The sequence below is a fragment of the Rana temporaria genome, chromosome 4 (genome assembly GCF_905171775.1).
Source record: "Rana temporaria chromosome 4, aRanTem1.1, whole genome shotgun sequence".
NCBI classification, from domain to species: domain Eukaryota; kingdom Metazoa; phylum Chordata; class Amphibia; order Anura; family Ranidae; genus Rana; species Rana temporaria.
In genome coordinates, this window is record NC_053492.1 from 133754117 (window position 1) to 133777053 (window position 22937).

The following is a 22937-nucleotide window of genomic DNA, read 5'->3' on the forward strand; positions in this document are numbered from 1 at the left end:
ACTCCCCCCACTAATCTCAAGTTTTTGAGTGGAGGTAGTGCCCAAAAAAATCTCAAAAACTAGTGAAAATGTTTGTTCCAGAGCTTTGTGTTGCTTAGGCTGGGTTCACACTACGATTTTCCCGTCCGTCAGCCGCATACGATTATATGAAAAACCGTATGCGGCTGAAACGGACGTAAACGTATGGAACCGCACATATGTGCGTTTTCCATTGACGTTAATGTTAAAGAAAAACGTATGCGTTTGCCATACTGTTTTAAAAACGGCCGCAAATCCGTGGTTGAACACGGTTTTGCGTACGTTTAAAAAACGTTTTGCCAGCAAATCGTACGCACCCGGATGCATCTGAGTGCATACGATTTGCAATGCATTGTCTATCTATACGTTTTCCCGTCCGGGCCCGTACGTTTTCAATACTGAAATCGTATGCGGCTGACGGACTGGAAAATCGTATGGTGAACCCAGCCTAATACAGTGGTTAAGAAAATACTATCTAGGAGGGTCTGTAAAAAGAAAACGCTGCTTATGCTCAAAAGAGCTCGAATGAGCTCAATAAAAACGCAAGAAAGAGCACAAAAGAGAACGAGCTTCTTCAAGCTTTTATAGGCAGAAATAAAAGCTCAAACACCTGTAAAAACATTTTTTTTATGCTGCAGTGTGCAGGAGCCCTTATAGCTGCAAAGGGTGGCCCATCCCAATATTGAACCCTACAGACTAATACTGGGATACCATCCATTAAAGTTCTTGTGCATGTAAAGGCGGGTGTCCCAATACTTTTGGTAATATAGTGTGCTCGCCCCTTTTTTCCTATGTTTAATCCCGTGTAGTCTTTGTAAAGCGATTTGAGAGGCGCTATATAAAAACCAAGTTTATTATTTTAATGATAATAATAATAAGAGTGGAGCAACAGAGTACAAATCTAATTTCACTTCTTGCTTTCCCACCACCCTGTGTTCAGGTTTCTGTCTGGCTAGTAAAAATCTGATTAGTTAATAACACAAAAACACTACCTAGTACTAAATAAATAGCTGGAGTTTCTGTATTCTTTGGCATGATTCAAAGCAGTTACTAGGAAAGTAAGGTAGCAATTTAAAAATCAATAATTACAAATGACTTCTGAAAGGTGTTTGCTGCTTCAGATGTACCGGTATTGCCTAATACCCAATTGATGTGACTCATTCAGGCATTGTTTATGACAATCACGCAGTGTAGGGAACAGCCAAGTAATCCTTGACTTTGTCTAAATCAAGGGGAAAAGGGGATCAGGTCCCACACTGAATCGGTTTAATGCCCCCATACACACGAGCGGATGGACCCTGCATGGCTTTTCCGGGCGGAATTCCGCTCAAGCTTGGCTTGCATACGCACGGTCACACAAAAGCCTTCTCTGAACTTTCTCCCTGCCAAGAACGTGGTGACGTACAACACTACGGCGAGGCGAGAAAATTAAGTTCAATGCTTCCGAGCATGCGTCAAATTGTTTCCGAGCATGCGTTAGAATTGTGTGCGTCGGAATTGCTACAGACGTTTGGAATTTCCAATAGGAATTTTTTTCCGGCGGAAAAATTGAGAACCAGCTCCTAGATTTTCTAGGCAGAAAGGCTGGATGTCATGAACCACAATAGTAGATACTGGCTGAAGTCAGAGGGGTAGATTCAGGTAGCAATTACACCTGCGTATCCATAGATACGCAGCGTAATTGCTAAGTAGCGCCGGCGTATCGACTTTCTGTATTCAGAAAGCTCGATACGCCGACAGTAGCCTAAGATACCACTGGCATAAGGCTCTTATGCCGTCGTATCTTAGGCTGCATTCTGATGCTGGCCGCTAGGTGGCGTTCCCGTAGTTGTCAGCGTAGAGTATGCAAATTGCATACTCACGCCGATTCACAAACGTACGCGCGCCCGGCGGTCGTGTTTTACGTTGTTTGCGTTCGTCGCTTTCGTTGTAAGGCTGCTCCTGCTATTAGGAGGCGCAGCCAATGGTAAGTATAGACGTCGTTCCCGCGTTGCGATTTTCGACATTTACGTCGTTTGCGTAAGTGGATCGTGAATGGCGCTGGACGCCATTTACGTTCACGTCGAAGCAAATGACGTCCTTGCGACGTCATTTACCGCAATGCACGTCGGGAAATTTTTCCGACGGAGCATGCGCAGTACGTTCGGCGCGGGAATGCGCCTAATTTAAATGATCCACGCCCCCTACGGGATCATTTAAATTACGCGCGCTTATGCCGGCCCCTTTTATGAAACGCCGCCACAAATTACGGAGCAAATGCTTCGTGAATGAAGCGTAGCTCAAGTAATTTACGGAGGCGTAGCGTAAAAACGGTACGCTGCGCCGCCGTAGCAGTGCACGCCCCTACCTGAATCTACCCCAGAATGTTTAATTCTGTAGTTCAGTTATTTTCTTGGACAAAACCTAAGCTATTTTAAGCCAAATAACAGTTTGGAGACTGATCACTAACGGCGAGGACATCCGACCAATTAAAATACTTTCTCCTATACATATAGACATTTATCAATAATCCCATTCCTCTAAAAAGTTTTGCACCTTTCAAGCCTGCCATATCATTGGAACTTATGGGGGGGGGATTTACTAAAACTGGTGCACATGGATTCTGGTGCAGCTAGCTATCCATTGGGGGTTATTTACGAAAGGCAAATCCACTTTGCACTACAAGTACAAACTACAAATGCAAAGTGCACTTGAAGTGCAGTCGCTGTAAATCTGAGGGGTAGATCTGAAATGAGGGGAAGCTCTGCTGATTTTATCATCCAATCATGTGCAAGCTAAAATGCTGTTTATTTTCCTTGCATGTCCCCTTCGGATCTACAGTGACTGCACTTCCAAGTGCACTTTCAGTGCAATTTCAAGTGCACTTTGCACTTGTAGTTTGCACTTGTAGTGCAAAGTGGATTTGCCTTCCATAAAAAACCCCCATTGCAACCAATCAGTTTCTATTTTATTTATTTTTTGTCAAAGCTTAAAGTGATTGTAAACCTTTTTTTTTTTTTTTTTTTTTTTTTTTGTTTTGTTTTTTTAATTACAAACCAATGGCTGCACTGCTATCAATCTATCCAATCAAGAGCCGAGAACCCCGGGCAGAAGGCTATGCATTAGGATGCATTAAGGTGAAAAAACACGAAGGTTTACAACCCTTTTAATTGAACAAGCTGAAGTTAGAAGATGATTGGTTACTATGCACAACTGGACCAGATTCTGTGTGCCCTTGTTTTAGTAAATCTCCCCCAATGTCTACACTATGGGGGTTATTTACTAAAGGCAAATCCACTTTGCACTACAAGTGCAAACTACGAGTGCAAAGTGCACTTGAAATTGCTCTGAAAGTGCACTTGGAAGGGCAGTCGCTGTAGATCCGAGGGGGACATGCAAGGAAAATAAACAGCATTTTAGCTTGCACATGATTGGATGATAAAATCAGCAGAGCTTCCCCCTTGTTTCAGATCTACCCCTCAGATTTAAAGCGACTGCACTTCCAAGTGCATTTTCAGCGCAATTTCAAGTGCACTTTGCACTCGTAGTTTGCACTTGTAGTGCAAAGTGGATTTGCCTTTCGTAAATAACCCCCAATGAGCACGGGCCCAGAGCCACATTGTGACATGAAAATAATTCCTGTTCCCCGGCCAACTGTCTCAAAAGGCAGCAAGGGAGAACACCACTTTGGGCCAGATTCAGTAAGAGTTAGGCCGGCGTATCAGTAGATACGCCGACCTAACTCGGAATTTGCGCTGTCCTAAGTTTAAGTGTATTCTCAAACAGAGATACACTTAAACCTATCTAAGGTACGACGGCTTGCGCCGTCCTATCTTGGGGTGCAATATTTAGGCTGACCGCTAGGTGGCGCTTCCATTGTGGTCGGCGTAGAATATGTAAATCACTAGATTCGCCTATTCACGAACGTACGCCCGGCCGACGCTGTACAGATACGCCGTTTATGTAATGCATTATCGGGCTTAAAGTTATTCCATCAAATAGCTGGAATAGTAATGTTAAGTATTGCCGTCGTTCCCGCGTCGAAATTCGAATATTTTACGTTGTTTGCGTAAGTCGTCCGTGAATAGGGGTTTACGTCATTTACGTCCACGTCGAAACCAATAGGCCTGTGCGGCGTACGTTGCCGCAATGCACACTGGGATATGTAGGCAAACAAAATTAACATTAAACACGCCCCCTCAGCCTATTTTGAATTAGGCGCCCTTACGCCCACCCGCTTTAGGCAACGCCGCCGTTACTTAGCAGGCAAGTACTATGTGAATCATGTACTTGCCTCGCTAACTTACGGCGGCGTAGTGTAAACACGATACACTACGCCGCCGCAAAGTTAGGGCGGGCTATGTGAATCTTAGCCTATGGATAATTTCTAGTGATTTAGATAGACCTGATTGGATTTAGACCGGGCGCCTACATCATTCACCCAACTTTGCTGGAATGCCATGCAGTCATAAGCAGCCTTCAAGCCAATAAAAAGATGATGAATTGCTGCCTGTTTTTTGATTGCTTTCTGCATGATCGGGTTCATTGCACATATCTAGTTTAATATTAATACTTGTTATTGAGGCCAAAGGTGTAGTATGCAAATTCTAGTAACCAATATTCACAAAGGGAATGTTTTCTTTCATGAAACGTTACATTAATAAAACTCATGACAGCTTTCAGACCCTCATCTAGGACTATTGGAATACAGAGCTCCTGCTGTGACAACTTGATTGTAATAAGTACATTGTCCCCAAGTTAATCCCTCACTCCTGCCATATTATCCTAAGTGTAACCTGCGTCCATGGAATCGCTGAGTTAGTACTGTGGGCGGTTGCCAGGTAACTGGAATGAGGCGGAAGGGCCCGGGTGAGCGGCTGTGGAATTCCTTTGGCAGGTCTCCTCAGTCTCCTTTTATCCTGACAGCAGTTACTGGACGGCTTTCCAACCACTCCAGACATGACAGCTGCTGGGCTGAGAGCAGACACACCCAACGGAGAGAAAATAGAAGTTCCTGGGAGTTATCCTATCGGGCTTGGAGGTTTCTTAGGTGCAACCTAAACACCCATTTTAAAGGAGCTAATTAGCTTCTGTAAAAGTCAAAGTGCAAAATGCTTTGGTCTATGGTGACTCAAATATTGACCATGGATTAACACTGGTCTACAGGACCAGAAGATTCCTGCCATTTAGAATGACCTCCTTCCTCAAAAGGACCTTCTGGTCCTATCACCTGCTCTGTATCCCTTGTTAATGTACAGTGGAAGGCCATAGTGTTTACATGGTCATGCAGAAAGCCCTTGTAGACAATCATTATATCAGGGTGTTATGGGTGCAGATGTGTTTACAGGTTAAATGATTGAGGAATCGAACCTCAAATTCCCAGAGTTCCCGAGAACTAGAGATCAAATAGCAGTACAGCCCCTTTCTTGTCAGGATATAAAGCCCCCCTTTTTTTTATTTAAAGATGTGTCACAGATACAATAAAGCGGTAACTTCACAGAACTATCAATGTCAAACTTGTGAGGTATTGCCAATACTCCGTACTGAATCACAAAATGTCCAAACAAATATACTAGCCCCCTTTTTTAAAGATAACCAATACCGGGAGAGAAAGGCAGGCTGCCATTGTTGACCTCTCCTGAAAATTCTGATTGCCTGGTTATCATGCTGATCTACAGGCATACCCTACTTTTAAGTACAAAATGGGGTTTATTTACTATCGCTGGAAAGTGCAAAATCAGGCTCACTTCTGCATAGAAACCAATCAGCTTCTTACCCCAGCTTATTCAATTAAGCTTTTGTTATAAAACCTGGAAGCTCATTGGTTTCTATGCAGAAGTGAGCCTGATTTTGCACTTTCCAGCGATAGTAAATAAACCCCATTGTGTACTTAAAAGTGGGGTATGCCTGTATTGGCTTTGACACTGACTCAGACATGCAGAACACGGGTAATGGCTTAAAGTGGTTTTAAACCCAACTTTTCCCCCCTAAAATATAAGCAAGGTTTATACTTACCATTGCACAGAGCGGCCCTAAACCTCCCATTCTGGGGTCCCCTACTAGCGCTCTGTGCTCCTCCTCTTCTGCGTGTGCTGCCATAGCAAGCTGCTTTCTATGAGGGCATTTATGCGGGTGTGCGCCCAAGCTGGGTTATTTGTGTCCATAGACACACACAGCTTGGCTCGGCCTTGCCCCTCATGCTCTCCTAACTTGTTTTAAATGAAAGCAGCAGGAGCCAATAGCGTGTCAGAGCCTCCAGGGTGACCAGGAAAAGGAGAGAAGAGCTGCAGCAGATGGGCATCAGGCTGGATCAAGCATAGACTTAGGTAAGTGTTGAAGAGGGGGAGGGGGGCTTGTATTGAAAGTTTTTTTTATACTTTAATGCAGAAAATGCATTAAGGTGAAAAAAAACTTTTGCCTTTAGAACCACTTTTATGTTCTATATGCTTTTTTGATTTCAGCGATGCTGAAAGTAATAAAGCCAAGCAACAAGCATTTTCAAATAATTTCAGAAAGGTTGGCCTACTTATTCTTGCCAGAACAGGTTTCTTTTACACATGGAATAAAAAGTAAAGCACTCTATTGTGCATGCTTGAATATTATGTCTGAGAACAATGTCTATTGATGCATTACCAATAGGTCATTTTTCATTTGTCATTGTGTTAGTTCAAGCCTTTGTTAGATTGTTCAGGTCACACAATGGCTACCTAGCTGACAGAGCCTAATGCAGGCCATAAATGAAGCAAATTTCTTTCCTGCAATCATGCCGTCCCCCCATCCTGCTTTTACATTTGGTACATTTATCTTTTTTGGGGTTGGGGGGTGGGTAACTGATTTTGACAGGTACCCGTTCCCCCAAATCTGGTCAGATCGCCACAGTGATCTGAGTGGAAGTTGCTCTCCCCTCCCTTCCACAGCAGCCTTCTGGGACACATCACAGGTCTCTGAAGACTGCATGACCAATCACAAAGCACAGCGTGGCTTTTGCATGCGCAGTTGCAAGCTGACTGTGAAGCTGTGTTTTTTTCTCATAGTGAAGATGCTGGTACCTGCACCCAAAGCCAATTAAAGAATTGGCTTGGGTGAGCAAATTGCTGGATACAGGGGCAGGTAAGTGTCCTTATATTAAAAACCAGCAGCTACAATATTTGTAGCTGCTGACTTTTAATTTGTTTGGGGGAGATTGGAGCTCCATCACAATCAGATGCAAAATATGCACAGCATTCCATGAGCATTTTTTATGATCAATGTAAGCAAGGGAAAAAAAAATCTGACTATTTGTGGACATAAATTGAATTTACTCCCATTTTACCAGAAATGATAAAAGTAACAGATTATTTCTTTAAATTGTGAGATCTTGACAGTAGAGCTTGCTTGTCTTGTTTCATTGTTCATACTTCCTGCAGTGCCCATTGTAATTCCTTGTATGTTCAATTATGACTTCCCCAGGATGTATAGCTTTGGGATTCATTGAATATCATAAATATGGCAATGCATAATAGGGATTAATTAGGGATCCAACTGGACAGTCCAGGTTTTGAAAAATGTGTCTGTTTTAGTCTATCTGAAACCTGGACACATTATTCAGACAGGAATGTGGCTCGGAACAGGGCCTGACAGAAGGGTGAGGGGGCACTAGTTTTTTTTTTTTTGGAATGCCCAAAAGTGTCCCAGGTCTGTTAGGGCCTATTACAAAATAAAAAAAATTAAAGTGTTTCAGGTTTGGCTTGAAGAAAAAGTGGCAACTCTAAGGCCCCATTCACAGCTGAGCGTTTTGGAGCTTAAAGAGAAGGTCCGGGGGAAAAAAAAAAACAATTAAAAACCAGCAGCTACACTTACTGCAGCTGCTGGCTTTTAATAAATGGACACTTACCTGTCCTGGAGTCCAGCGATGTCAGCAGTAGGGTCCCCGGCGTGAAGCCGAAAGGCTACACTGCTGCCGCCATTGCAGGTAAGGGAACCCGGCAGTGTAACCTTTTCGGCTTCACGCCGGGAACCCTACTGTGCATGCGCGAGGCCCCGCTCCTCTCTCCTATTAGCCCGGTGGCCAGGGGAGGGGGAGGAGGGAGCCCCGTGGTGACGTGACTGCCGCGTCACGGCCGTGGCCGGACTCCCGTAAGTGGGAAAGGATACCTGTCAAAGACAGGTATCCTGTCCCCCCGAAAGGTGCCAATTGTCGCACCGGAGGGGCAGGGGAATCCAATGAGCGGAAGTTCCACTTTAGGGTGGAGCTCTGCTTTAAAGCCTGAAGCTACAAAACGCTGGAAGAGAAAAAATCAATTATTTTCTAAGGAGATGGTTCACATCTCCACTCCAAAATGCTTGAAGCCAGAAGCTCCAAAACATCTGAAGCTCAAACAAGTTCTGTTGTTTTTTTTTTTTTTGCCAGATTACAGGCGTTTTTCTGCTTTTTACATTGGTGACCTTTTGACCTGTACAAAATCGTGGCAAAAATACGCCAAAATCGTTGCAAAATTGCGCCACTTTCTGCCTGAAAACGCCACTCTCAGGTGTGAATGGGCCCTTATTCAGACCCTGAGAAGTCTTTCAGCGTGCTGAAATGGTATGAGTTTAAATGGTCAGTTGTTTTTCAAAAAAGTAAAGCATTAATTTTGCTGCATTAAAAAAAAAAAAACGTATTTTGAAGTGGGCTTGTGGTGGAATCCGGCATAGCAGATCTCAGATTTTTCTTTTTTTTTGTGGGTGACCCAATATCCACCATTTAAGGTCATCAGCGTGACAGAGCTTCCACCTAAGTCCATGCTCATAAATGACCCCTGATATCTTTAATTTGCAGCGAGTAGAATTTTAAAGGCACTTCTACATGATAAAACAAAAATGAATCCCAGCTGCCACAGGGCCTAAAATAGAAGCTTAAAAAATGTTTGAACTTGTAAAGACCCCTGGTGCATTTTTATCTGAGACACTCACAAAGAAAATCCAAGACGTTCCCAGAACCAAACTCGACTATATCGATCCTAAAGCTTCAGCATGAGGGGACTATTGGAATGAGCTAGCGTGTGTATGAATCGTTTCTTTTTTTATTTTCTGTTAAATACATAATTATTCGGATTAAAGGTGTGTTATTTCACTGATGTCAATTCAAAGGAGAAGACTAGCGTGTTATAAAATACTTTAGATTATTGTGTATTCTCCTTCTGAGGTAAAATTATTTTGCCTGTGTGTGATGACTAGTCACAGTAGTTTACCTATCAGGCTTCATCAGACTTTTGAACGTGTATATAAAATGCTGTGTCTACACATGCTTGGGGAAATTAGAGGAACGCCCCATAGCGGTATTAAACCCAAAAAGTTAACATTTCGGCCCAGATTCTCGTATATGGGCTTAAAACTGTGCGGGTGTAATGTATCTGCTTTAAGTAAGTGCTTTATTCACAAAGAACTTGCCTGTAAAGTTGCGGCGGCGTAGCGTAAATCACCCGGCGCAAGCCCGCCTAATTCAAATTAGCCGGGTAGGGGGCGTGGAGCATTTAAATTAGGCGCGTTCCCGTGCCGAACGTACTGCGCATGCGCCGTCTGGAAAATATCCCAGGGTGCATTGCTCCAAATGACGTCGCAAGGACGTCATTGGTTTCGACGTGAACGTAAATGGCGTCCAGCCCCATTCACAGACGACTTACACAAACAACGTAAATTTTAAAGTTTACAATAAAAAAAAAAATGCTGTATTTGCTTGTGTAACTACAGTGTGAGCTGGAGTTTGGCTTTATTTGTTAGTTAATTTGTTAGTGTATCTAAATCTTCTAGTCCATCTAACACTCCCCTCCCCCAAATTTACAATGCTACTGTCTGTTGTGGCCCTTTTCTCCTTCATCCAGAGTGGGGACACTCTAATACGGTAGGTGTGCCACTGTCTGCATCACTAGGTGAAGACATAGGGGGAAAAGCCTAAGGGCCCTTTCACACGCACGGACAAACGGTCCGTTTATTACAAGTCCGTTTACGGACTTGTAATATATCCCTATGGGATTGCAGACGTTAGCGGATGATGCATCCGCTAACGTCCGCAACCATCCGCGTCCGCAAAGATCCGCTTTTTGCGGACGGAAGGAAACCCTATTTTTCTTCCGTCCGGCGGAACGGATCGGATGAATACGGACACACGGTCCGTATTCATCCGATTCCCCATAGGGGAGTGCGGAGGAGAGACAGGGCGGTCTCTGCACTGTGTGCGGGGACCTCCCTGTCCGCCGACAGCTCAGCGGGGATTTATGGAGTAATCCCCGCTGAGCCAAACAGGCTAACGGAGCGGATCAATACGGATCTGCTCCGTGTGAAAGAGCCCTAAAAAAAAAACAGTCCAGTGAAGATTTGGGAAACTTGCACTACAGTTTCATCTACAAAGAATATTGCAAAATGGCCAATATGTTAGCAAAACTAAATTTCACACAGGATGGAAAACATTCTTGCCACTTGATTGTTGAAAAAGGGAGTAGTGGTCATCATCTGTTTACAAACAATGACCTCATCTGTGACCATCCTTCATACGGGAATGGGAGATCTGAAATTCCTCAGATATGGGATGGGATCAGGTATGGGAGAGCTATGCATGAAGCTACACGCATAGCTCTATAGAGAGACAAAGGGGGAGCAAGCCTAATACCATAATCATGTTTCAGCCTTCTAACCTTATTTTTTCTATGCCTTTGTTAGCCTCTGAGCAGAGTGATACCAGCATCTCCCCTAAGAGACTGCATTGGTGATTTTTAGACCTGCCATACATAATACGGCCAATTTAAGCCCAGTACACACTATAAGAAAATCAGATGAACAATCATCAGGTTTTCCTCGATGTTGCACAAGCAAGTCGAAGCTGAGGATGGCACTAATTGTACTAAAATTCTCGAACAAAGGCTTTTTTTTGTTGTTGGACTTGTTTATTGTTTCTGATCATGCACAGTCTTTCGTATCCAATTTTTCTCATACAAAAACAGTACACATTAAATGAAAATCGATAGATCTATTCAGGTACGAGAGAAATTTTGGAGTTTGTCCCTTCGGAAATTTTTGTTTGCAAAGTCTGAATCGAAAGTTGTGTGCACACTATACAAAAATTGAACGATGGCTTCTTGTACGGAATTTTTCTTCCCATTTTCTCATAGTGTGTACCCTACTTTAGACAATAGCCGAATAACCTGCCAGCATGTCTTTGGAGTGTGCAAGGAGCCTGGAATACCCAAAGGAAACCCAGTTAAGCACAGAGAGAACATTCAAAATCCATGAAGATAGTGACTCCGGTCTAAAACCCTAGTTCTAATCACTACACCAATGTGCTGCCCTTCAGGGTCTCTAACCTGACAGACCAAGTGTTTCTCCTAAATATCCTAATGCAGAGTTTCAAAAGACATAAGATAGCGGCCAGACTAAACGATCGTCATCTAATATCTATGTGTAGCTTTAATATGACTATTTGTGGTGATCCCCACATAATATGCAGGTTTGGCTTGAGAGAGTTAGAGGCCACTCCATCAAAATGGATCACAGGCCAGGAGGACAGTCTGATCACAACATGCTACTGGCCATGGAAAAATGATACACCCCAAAAAATTTTGGCTTTCAATTTTCCCATATGACAACCATTATGCGTCGAACACACAGCCGGTTTTCCCGTCGGAAAAACGCTGATGAGAGGTTTTGGCCAGGAATCCCGACCATGTGTATGCTCCATCAGTGTTTTTCCGACGGGAAAACTGGCAAAAACGTCCGGCAAAAAAAAGAGAACTGGCTCTCTTTTTTCCCGTCGGGATTCCCAATGGTTTTTTTCCCATCAGAAATCCTGATCGTGTGTACGGGGCATAAGAAATGATTGGTATAGAAAGTATAGAGGAATACAACAATTTATCAAGCATGTCAGTAATCTGTGTCTGCTTCATCTGTTCCAGTCAGCTGTAGCTCCACAAGTCTGTCAATACAGGTGCCCTAGGCATTTGCTTATATTTTTATTTAAAGCTCATGTACTGGGTATATGGGACAGCTGATGTCGCTGAATCAGTGGCCAACTGGCATCCATACTTAACTCAGAAAAATATAAAACATAAGACGTGGCATCTGTTTTGATACTCTATCTCTCTGTACGTTGTAGTACCTCCTTTGACAGAAGGCAGAGCTTCTAAAATTCTTCACTGACACCCGTCTTTCCCTTCGTGCTTTATGGTGTTTTGAGCTGAACTCACTCACTTTATGGCACCTCCTCCAGCAATGTTATGTAAAAAAATAACATTTTCAGAGAATATGAAGGTGATATGGAGGTATGTCACAGCTCAGCCCCTGCCTTAGAACGTCAAGTCAAGTCATTCATATTGCTGGCACTCTATGGGAAATGCAGGGAAGTCTACAAGTCGTGCTAAAAAATTGCATTTCTTTGATATTGCTGGTTTGAGGACATGCCCCCTTTGTAGTCAAATAAGGGCAATGAAATGGCAAATTCCCTTCTGTTATGGGGGGGAGCCCTGTGCCTCTTCATATCTGTGCAATGTGTTGTTTTAAAGGAATTCAGGTTTTCATATGAAATATATATAATTTGAATAAAAGTGGTTTTGGCACCTGGAGCTCTAAACGGCATGCCAAATGACGTCAATTCACAGGGCACCATTTAGTCAGCTGAGCTGTGCAACATGAGCTAGCAACACGTGCGGTCTGTCTCTCATGCTGTAGTTCCTTCCTCCCTTTCTATGAGTCACGTCTCTTCCTTATTGTGCACAATGATACTTTGCTGTCTCTTACCCACCCATTGGCTCCAGGTCATTGGGACGTGTGGAAACAACCTAATTATTGCATTTATTTCATATATAGGTTAATTAATGGATGTGGATTTACAGATTACTGATGAGAACAACATGGCTTCCAGTCATTCAGTCATCTGTAGGCAACCATGCACGTCACTAACCCATTGTGTTAATTATGGGCTCCTAAAAACTTTCAATGATTTCTTCATATATGCAAATGTTCTGGTGTGAAATTCTGCACGTGAGCTAATTTCACTCTGTGTTATTTTTATCATCTAGGAAGCTGCACTGTGTCGACAACTTCCCATGGAGTCTGAGCCCCATGCGCCCGTTCAGACCACAGTGAATCCTCCAACCATGACTCAGGATATCAGATCCATAGCAAACAATGGCTCTGACCCTTTCCTGAACAGGCAAGTAAAAAACATATAAATACTGTACAAGTATTGCTTAGAAGGAATAAAATGCAAACCAAAACGTTAGGTCAGGTACCTCTGGTTAAAGAACGCTGCTGGCAGGTATAAAGTGCAGTGGTGTCTGCATATACTGTGCGGCAGCCCATTGCAATGTTGGACCAATAGGAATGTATGGGGGTAGGGAGAAGCTGGCAAGTCCTGAAATTGTCAAAAAGTGCTGGAACTTTGCATATCTTGGTCCAACATTTTAGGTGAAGTAGACAAGTAAAAATACAACCAAAAAAGGGGAACTCTACAATTATGATCCTAAATAAAGGTACCACATCCAGGTACGTATCAGGAAATCAAACATCAACACATTTCTTGGGTCATTGTCCATTTCTTCAGGAAAAGGTATGTTCCTGCCCATTGATGGGCTATAATATGGAGCCCACCTCAATGGTTAACATACTGGAAAGTTGGATGAAGCTACTACTGAAAACCCTGTTCTTTTAATTTTGTACTGTATTTATTTATTTATTTATTTATTTATTGATTGATTGGTGTTCTGGAGACAATTACATCCCCCTCTTTTCCTGGATAAGTGGGCACTGACCCGAGAAACATGTTGAAGTTTGATATCACGATATGCACCTGTTATGGAAATATGAATTAAGAAATAACATATACATCTGGGGTGAAATGTATTTTGAATTAGATGTTTTGAATTAACAAGTAATGTACCTGTACAGTTTAGCTTGGATTTTTAAATTGAAGAACATAAATTGTGAGCTTTTTATATAACTAGTTTGGTACGTTCAAAGTCCTGTAGCTTTTTATATGGTTAGGGAGGTTCACATACAGGTAAAGTAAGAGATAGTCAAAATTGATGCAGGTACGTGTAGGTATCTTTGGATATATACGTGATCTACAACCAGTTCAATCAGAGATCTTTCTTGGTCCTCCTGGTTTTGATTTTGAATGTTTCCCTTTTCTCCAATTTGTTCTTGGTATTCCAGATACTGAAAATTTTAAACTGGAAGGGTATAAAAATGTTCATATAGTTGTCACCTTGTTATCTCTATTTATATATACTGACTTAAACCTAGTACGCATGGGCCAGATGTCGCTCAGCATTGGCCGGTTCGTTAGAAACCTGCCAACATCCGGGCCCGTGTGTACTGGAGGTGGTCTGACAGAAGCCCCCTGTTAGAACACAATAGAACAGCAGGAGAGATCGCTGTACTAACGTTGGATAATACTCCTGAGCTGTCAGGTTTTTTTCAGGGTTGAACGAAAAAAAAAACTACTAGTGTGTACTAGGCTTTACCAGTAGCTGTTTACAGAAAACCATGGCTATTGGGGGTAAACATAACACCCTGACCGGGCCCAAGGTTTATAAAGTGTATTAGGATCTGAAATGGTCTTCGCTTAACATGGATCGCACTCTTATATGCCGATTATGTTTTGAGACCCTATAGAAAAATAGATTATGCCAAAACATTCAATAGTTGTAAATACATTTCTTACTCAAGTTTTATAGTTTGGTTTTTTAGGATTTTAGGCATATATGTAAATAGGCAGCTTCTCTCGAGGATGGACAGAATAAAAAACTGTATAAACCATCTTAACAGATCACTAACAAGTGCACACCGTTCAAATGCTAGGGTTATCAGAAATTGAAGCTAACAAAATGAAAGGCATGTTTACTAAGTAAACTCAAGATTCAGTAATGGCTCGCACAGTATCAGCTATAGTTTGTAAGATTTTGTGTGTTAAATTCTGTTGTTGGTGTTTGTGTGTATTTACTATATGTTGCACTGCAGGAGAAGGTGACTTACATTTGTCTGTTTTCTCTCCATAGTGGACCATACCACTCTAGAGAACAAAGCACAGACAGTGGCCTTGGCCTTGGATGCTATAGTATACCAACTACACCTGAAGATTTTCTCAGTAATATGGAGGAAATGGACACAGGTAAGAAATAACCCTATTAAACTCCTATATTCTGTCTGTTTTAGATCTCTAGTAAATTATAGCATATGTGAATAACTGCCTGTTATGTTGAAGCATATCAGCCGTGGCTTGTGTAACCACATGAAGCTAAAAGACCCAGGATAAAGCCTCGTACACACGACCGAGTTTCTCGGCAAAAACCAGCAAGAAACTTGCTGGGAGATATTTTTTTGCCGAGGAAACCGGTCGTGTGTACATTTTCGACAAGGAAACTGTCGAGAAACTCGACGAGCCAAAAAGAGAGCCAGTTCTCTATTTCCTCGACGGGAATGGAGAAACTTGCCTTGTCGAGTTCCTCGACAGCCTAACAAGGAACTCGACGAGGAAACCGATGTGTTTCGCCCGTCGAGTTCCTCGGTCGTGTGTACGAGGCTTCAGATTTCCAATCCGAGGCTGGGTTTATAACTCAGAATCCCATAGGCACAGAATCTCCACATCTTAAACTGGTTATACACTTAACGATTTGATTCAAAAAGAGAGGGGGGATAGAAGGAGGGCAGGAGAGGGGAGGAGAAATGAAATTGCAAGAAGAAAAAGGAGAAGAGAGGAATTAGATAGATTTAAGAAAAAAGGAAGGAAGAAAACGAAAAAATTGGAAAGAAACGTAAGGATAGCACTCACATGGGCCACATCTGTAAAGTATTAAAGAGAAAACAATATCTAAGAGTGGACATTGATGGTCAGACTTTCAGGCCAAGGAAGTAGGTTAAAAAGGTTTAATTTAATAGCATATAAATACAAAACAATAATACAAAATAATATTACAAAAGATTATTATTATTAGCCACTGTATATTCCTCAGAAGTCGCCCAGAGGAATATACAGTGGCTAATAATAATAATCTTTTGTAATATTATTTTGTATTATTGTTTTGTGTTTATATGCTATTAAATTAAACCTTTTTAACCTACTTCCTTGGCCTGAAAGTCTGACCATCAATGTCCACTCGTTAGATATTGTTTTCTCTTTAACACTTAACGATTTGATCATGTGTTGAAAAAGTCCTAATGCCATGTACACACGATCAGAAATTCCGACAAGAAAAGTTTAATGTGAGCTTTTGGTCAGAAATTCCAACCGTGTGTAGGCCCCATCTCACTTTTTCTGTCGGAATTTCTGATGGGAAAAGTTAATTTCGGAAATTCCAATTTTCTGTATGCAATTCCAACTCGCAAAAATCCTGCACATGCTCCAAATCAATCCTACGCATGCTCTGAATCATTTAACCTAATTTTTCTCGGCTCGTCGTAGTGTTGTATGTCACTGCGTTCTTGACGGTAAGAATTTTGTGTGACCGTGTGTATGCAACTCAAGTTTGAGCCAAAATTACGTCAGAAAAAAATCCATGGTTTTCTTGTCGGAATTTCCGATCGTGTGTACGCGGCATTAGATATTCTGAGTTAAAGGATAAGTACAGCCAAAGATTTTTTGGCTTTACTTCTCTTGTAGGTCACAGGAGTGCACTCCTGCGACCCGTTTTCAGCCGTCAGCGAGCTAAAGTTGGCTGTTGACTGATGTCACTCAGCTGGTCCAGGCTCTTGAAAAATGCCTACCATATGGTCAGGATCTACCCAGCATGCGACTGAGAGCCTGAGCCAGCTGCTCTAGTGGTCACTGTAGGGGCAGAGCAGAGAGCCAGTGACCAGTCACTGCTCAGAGCAGTGGGGAGAACTGAACATTCAGAGGTGTCTGATTACTCAGTTCTCACTGCAGAGCCAATGGGGGGCAGATGCAGCATCAGATTGATGCTATATCCACCTAGGTGAGTATAAATGTTTTTTTTTTTTTTTTTTTTAAGGCCATACTTCTCTTTTAATCTTGAAATTAATCATTATTTTTCTCTACCATTTTGATTGCTAATGACAGTAATCTGTGGGTTTGTAGAATTCCAACTCCAATTAAGCCGATTGTGGGGTGTACTGAGCAATCTCTGTTCAAGTGAACTGGAAGTTTTAATTCATCTGTTACTGCAAACTATCCAAATGAACCAACATGCTTGTACAATCAGACTGTAATATATGTGACCAGCTTCAGGATAAAGTGTAATCTTCTTTAAAATATTGTCCCATAAAACTTTCTAAATTTCATTTTCTGTTTGTTTTTTCCTACAGGTGAAATTCTTGGTCAGCCAGCCTTGAATCTGAACCCCCAAACACGTTTCCCAGATTTCCTTGATGCTCTTCCGGGTACAAATGTTGACCTTGGGACACTGGAATCTGAAGATTTGATCCCAAGTTTAAATGATGTGGAGTGTGTGCTAAACAAAAATGACACCTACCTCACCTGGCTGTAGATTGCTGATGCCCAGACTGCCCTGTGTTGTGTCTCCAGTAACCTAGCTTTATTGTATTTCTTATACGGAAACGTACGATGAGCCTCAGAAACATTTTATATTCATGTGTTGCCATACTGACTCATCTGCATTAATAGAGCTAAACCAGTCATTTCCTGAATTCCTATATATATATACATTTATCAAAATGCATATTTTATTTTTCCATATTGTATCACCTTGCCAGATCGGCCATTGTGTACAGATCTGTGGTATACCAAGGTGAGGCCATTTACAGGTCACATTTCTTGTAGTTAGATCTGTTAAAGACTTTGTAGAAATGTTGCTTTGAGGACCCTAGCTTTTAATTGTAAGCAGAGAATCAAATACAACTGTATACACCTTATTTATAACCTTAGAGCCTAACACATGTAATCTTGTTAATATAAGCTTTTGAAATCATTGTCATATTAGAAAATTTGTGCTGGAAATCGAGTAACGAGTAGTTTTTTTTTTTGTTTTAAGTCAAGCTACCTAGAATGTTCTCATTTGTTTGTACTTTTTTCTCCCTTTTTATTTTTATTTTGCATAAGCACAAATACTATACAAGTCTAGAGATGTTCAGTATATTACTGTATAGATTTTAGGAAAAATATAAAAATGCTTCCAACTGAGTAGCATCAAGTTCAATAATCGTTCAACACTACAATATTGTAACATTGACCAGTTTGGTACTAACTACCACTTTTTTTTTTTTTTTTAAATGATGTGATTTTTTTACTGGTATTTTTTAATGCATTATCAATGTTATTGTTTATTTTATTAAGCACTATTTTTTTTAACTAACTGTAACTGATAATTTCAGTCTTTTTTTTATAACATAAAATAATGGTATCTCTGACATTATCAAAGGGAGATTTTGAATAAGAAACTGAATATTGCCATACGTGGGTTACAAAAATTGGAGGTATTTTACAAGGTAAACTATCAGTATATATCTGATGTATATTGGAACCCACTTAAACTTTTTTTTTTTGTCTTTGATTTTTGTAAAGTAAAGAAGAACATATATACTATCTTTTCTGACTTGCCATTCCAATGGTGATATAATAATCTTTAGCCACTGTTGGAGTGCAGGGTCTGTCTACAGTATATCCTATACTACATTGGAATTGTGGGACTGAATACGCATTGAAGGCATCAGTTAATCAGCTTAGTCGTAAATGCAGATGACGTCCTAAAATCCATGAAAGATTTTTTTGAAGCAATATAATATTTATATCAAAAGACTAAGCTTTATTTTATAACTCTTTTGAGTAAACAGAATTTTTTAAAGGCATTATTGATATAAATCTCTTGGTGTAACTTTTTTAATCCACAAGAGATATTCTTTGCACTTACTTTGGGTATATGGACTTTCATCCCTCTGTAGGGTCTTGCAGTTTGCCTGTTTGTTTGGCAGGATAAGCCTTCTGTTTTCCTTTGGGCAGATGAAGAATAATACAAACCCTAGAAGTGCAATGGCTAGAATCTGGAGGACTTGGAGAAGGCTATAGTGATATGGGTGCTGGATGATACAAAGATAGAGGAATAGTAACTACTATTGACATTTATTGGCATACTTTTTTTTTTTGTCTGTACAGTGAACTTCCTTACTGTAATAAAATTATAACTTGATTTGCATTATTTTATGAGCAACACAAAGGAAGGCCCTAAAAAAAATCTAGTAGTAGTGCTTTACCACAAACACAACGAAAGCAATTATTTTATTGGCTAGGAAAAATATATGTTTACACAACTGAAATTAGGTATGAACACCAATCTGTTTTAATGTTTATGTTTAAGCCAAGAAAGATGTCTTCCTTCACTACATGTAGGTCTTGCCTCGCTCATCACCACATACACTAAAACCTAATATTTGTTGACAGTCCATAATTGCTAATGGATACTAGGTTCTTAGTTAGAAGAGTAGGATGTATAATCGAACAATGGATATATTGTTAGGCACTGTGTAACACACAGTGTTGCTGAATGTTCCTCCGCAATCATATGTCGATCTGCAAGATTTGGGAGATGTATAGAAGGAATGGGGTTGGTCCTGGGAAGCAAATTAAAATAATAAAATAAAAACATTAATCCAAGGATTTATTTTCTTGGAGCTTTAACAGGGATTGGGTGGGCCACATGAACACTTTATTTCCTACATCAATGCAATTTGTACAGGGAGTATCCTAGTTCAAGCAGGTAGTATAGTATAACTGAAAAAATGTATTTCAGTTACTTACCATGTATTGTTAGAACTAAAGCAGTGTTTCAAAATAAACTAGTGGTAGTTTTGAAGGTGATTAACTCCATATCACATAGATTGAAAAGGTTTTTTCTTAATACAAACCAGCGCGTAGATTTAGTATTAAGATTATGGAATAGTTTAAACGGTTGTTTTTGGAAGGTGGGGTGCAAGTCATAAACTAGCAGAGGAAATACTATGTTGGCTTAGAAAAATAAATCGGTCATCTAGGTTGACATGGTCATAGTTGTTATAAGCCTTTTGTATTCAATATTTGCTACTTAATTTTCTAACTTATCGTTTGTTTCTTTATTTGATTCCTGCCAGGATGTAGAGTTTTTACAGCATGCTGCATGTAGTTTAAGCAGTATAGATTTAGGAGGTTGAAATTGATAGGAAAGTTACTGAGGTCTATACCGATGAATTACGCGGGAGCTGAAGCATTTATAGTCGTGCAATATGAGATGTCTGAAAATAAGTCTGAGATCATTTACAGTATGCTTGGCTCAGCTTTAAATGCAGTCCAATCTGCTTCCTGCTGTACACCAAAAGCAGGAGAGATGGTTCTGTCTTGACTACAACTGAGAACAGATCAACACACAAGTCAAACAGCAACCAAGGAAATGCCACACTGCATCAATGTAATCAGGGGTGAAAAGTAATAGCAACTTATGTACCACTGATTGCACCACTTTATCTTCAGTGATGGTATTATATAAGGTCAACATAAATACTCAACAATCACTTGGCTTTATTTTGTAATGCTAATGAAGCACTCTCAAACAAAAGTTCTTAGGGCATTTTTGTAGATCATTGACTGCTCAGTGGAGGATATGGGGAAGTAGTAGCAGATACATGCATTAGTAATGTACTAGGATATGTACAAACCACTTTGCATTTCATCATTTACAGCAGGGGTCTCCAAACTTTCTAAACAAAGGGCCAGTTTACTGCCCTTTAGACCTTAGAGTTGCAGGACTGTGGCCTGTGGAAGTAGAAAATGCAATATACAATTATAGAATAATGCCCCATTGATGGTGTCAGTGGAATAGTGCCTCATCATTAGTGTCAGTGCAGGAATAGTTCCTCATCATTGCTGTCAGTGGGAGGAATAGTGCCTCATATCAGTGGGAAAAATAGTGTCCCAAGGGCCGGATAAAGGCAAGAAAATGGCAGCATGCAGCCCCCAGGCCGCAGTTTGGAGACCACTGATTTACAGCATTTGAGTTATGACACATGTGTGGAGAGCAGTGATATGCTGTAATTCATAGCAGCCAATGAGAATGTACCCCTATTCGTCTGACCAGGCTGAGCTACTGAAAGAACATGAATGGTTGGTTAACATGGGTAACTTTGTGCAATGTAGCATTTACAAGGAAGTCACTGAGTTTGCAAAGGAGGATAGGAGTAACAATCAGCTGGAAGCACTCTCCTCTTTTTCATAGTATCGTTGACCAAAAGTTCTCAAATCCACTGTTACATAGACTTTAAAGATTTTCTATTTTTTATGTGAAACTGTGAGTTATATTTTGTTTACATGCACCTACCACACTACATATACATGCTTGCTTTGGATCAAACCGATGATGTGCAAAGGATACAGTTTTAAAGGGGGTGACATAAAAGAGAACATCAGAAAGGATACCTTCAAGCTAGAGAGTACTTGGGCATTAGGCAGGAGTACTGTACATGACTGATGCACTTTGTTGTTTATATATATATATATATATATATATATATATATATATATATATATATATATATATATATACATGTGCCCCAGCTACAGCTGCATATAAATGCAAACGTGTATTATTAATTCATAGCTTCTGTGTGATCAATTCTGCAAATACAAAAAAAAATAAAACAAAGAAATATATAGCTGCTAAAGGATATGGAAAGGAAGCAGAATGGCCAGTGGCTCAGCATTTGCATACAGTAATTCTAATACCAAATAGAGGGCTTTGCTGTTTTGCTGCAAATGCAGGTAAGCCCCAGGCGTATGAAGTAAAGCAATGCAAAAAGATAACCTTGTGTGCTAGGCAGGTGTTCCTGTGCATATTTCCCCATATTTAATATAATTAGAGCAATGAAGTTGTGAAGTGAAAGGGTTTCATGACCCAAGGCTCCTCTTTAATAAGATGGCATTAGGGGCAGTGATGTGCCATAATCCATAGCAACTAGTTTCACACTAATGAATAATTCTAATTATTAGCTGTTGGGTAACTGCTTTTTGTATTGATCCCTTTGCCTCATTAACTTAAGATCAAAGTTCTTGAATGCTTACTTTTGATGTAGAAATTCAAATTTTGGGAATAAGATTCAGTTTGGTTCAATGTATATTTTAAAAAGTATAACTGATGCCATTAAATGATGTTATTTCATACACCTGATCAGATATTTTACTTGTTAAATGATTAAACAGTTATATTGTATCTTTTGTTCATATACAGCAATACTGTGTTTTATTCCTATACTTATAAGTATAGTGTCATTATTGGACCCAATACTTATATTACATGTTTATTATGCATGTTAATACAGTCACCTCAAGTGTTATTCATGTTACAAACTGAAACAATATCAGAAATGAACTTTCATTTTTAGCAGGTCAAGACAAATTCTGCATTTTAAAAGGTTGTTGTCAGTTACAACTTGCTTTAACACGCTGACCCGTGCTATTAAAATGAACTCTCCCCCAATGGAAAATACACTTATGTATGGGGGCATACAGGAAACACTATTGTCTCCATTCTGAAGCCTTGTGCTGACTGACACTAGGTCTATGTTGTGTTTTTGAAATATTTTGAGGTTTATCTGCATGGATTTAAATTTTTAGTACTGTAATATAATTCTAGACACTACAATTATGCAACATTGTGTTGTGATAAGCTCCATGTTTATATGTACTTTGTTATCAATGTGCCCCCATACGAATGTACGCTGCCTATGAAACTGAGAAACGCGTGGATGGACCTTATGAATACACATTGTACTTTTTTCCTTTGTTTATGCCATCTTATTGAATTTTATAGCCGACTTTGCTTCTTTGTTTGGGCAACTATGCAATAAACCCTCCAGAAGGTATAGCTGTCTTGTTTGTCTAGTTATTATTTAACTTATCTTATTACTGATAACACAATTTTCAGTCCTCCGTAGTGAAAACATTTAAGAACAGCACTTTGACTCTAAGTTTGGTTCCTCTTCAATACATAGCGGAAGTC

At 40.4% G+C, this 22937-nt stretch overlaps 1 protein-coding gene across 2 annotated transcripts in view; it reads left to right on the plus strand.

Annotated features, from left to right (window-relative positions):
• Positions 1-20725, plus strand: part of WWTR1 (WW domain containing transcription regulator 1) — a 123605-nt gene extending 102880 nt beyond the window's left edge. Inside the window, exons 4-7 of one of the 2 annotated variants that reach the window (XM_040349066.1) lie at positions 3090-3134; positions 13023-13156; positions 15003-15115; positions 17266-20725. In XM_040349066.1, the coding sequence (XP_040205000.1) occupies positions 3090-3134; positions 13023-13156; positions 15003-15115; positions 17266-17447 (474 nt within the window). In that variant the 3' untranslated portion in view covers positions 17448-20725. The remainder of the gene's footprint in view (positions 1-3089; positions 3135-13022; positions 13157-15002; positions 15116-17265) is intronic. The other variant, XM_040349067.1, reaches the window with a different exon arrangement.
• Positions 20726-22937: the final 2212 nt, after the last annotated feature.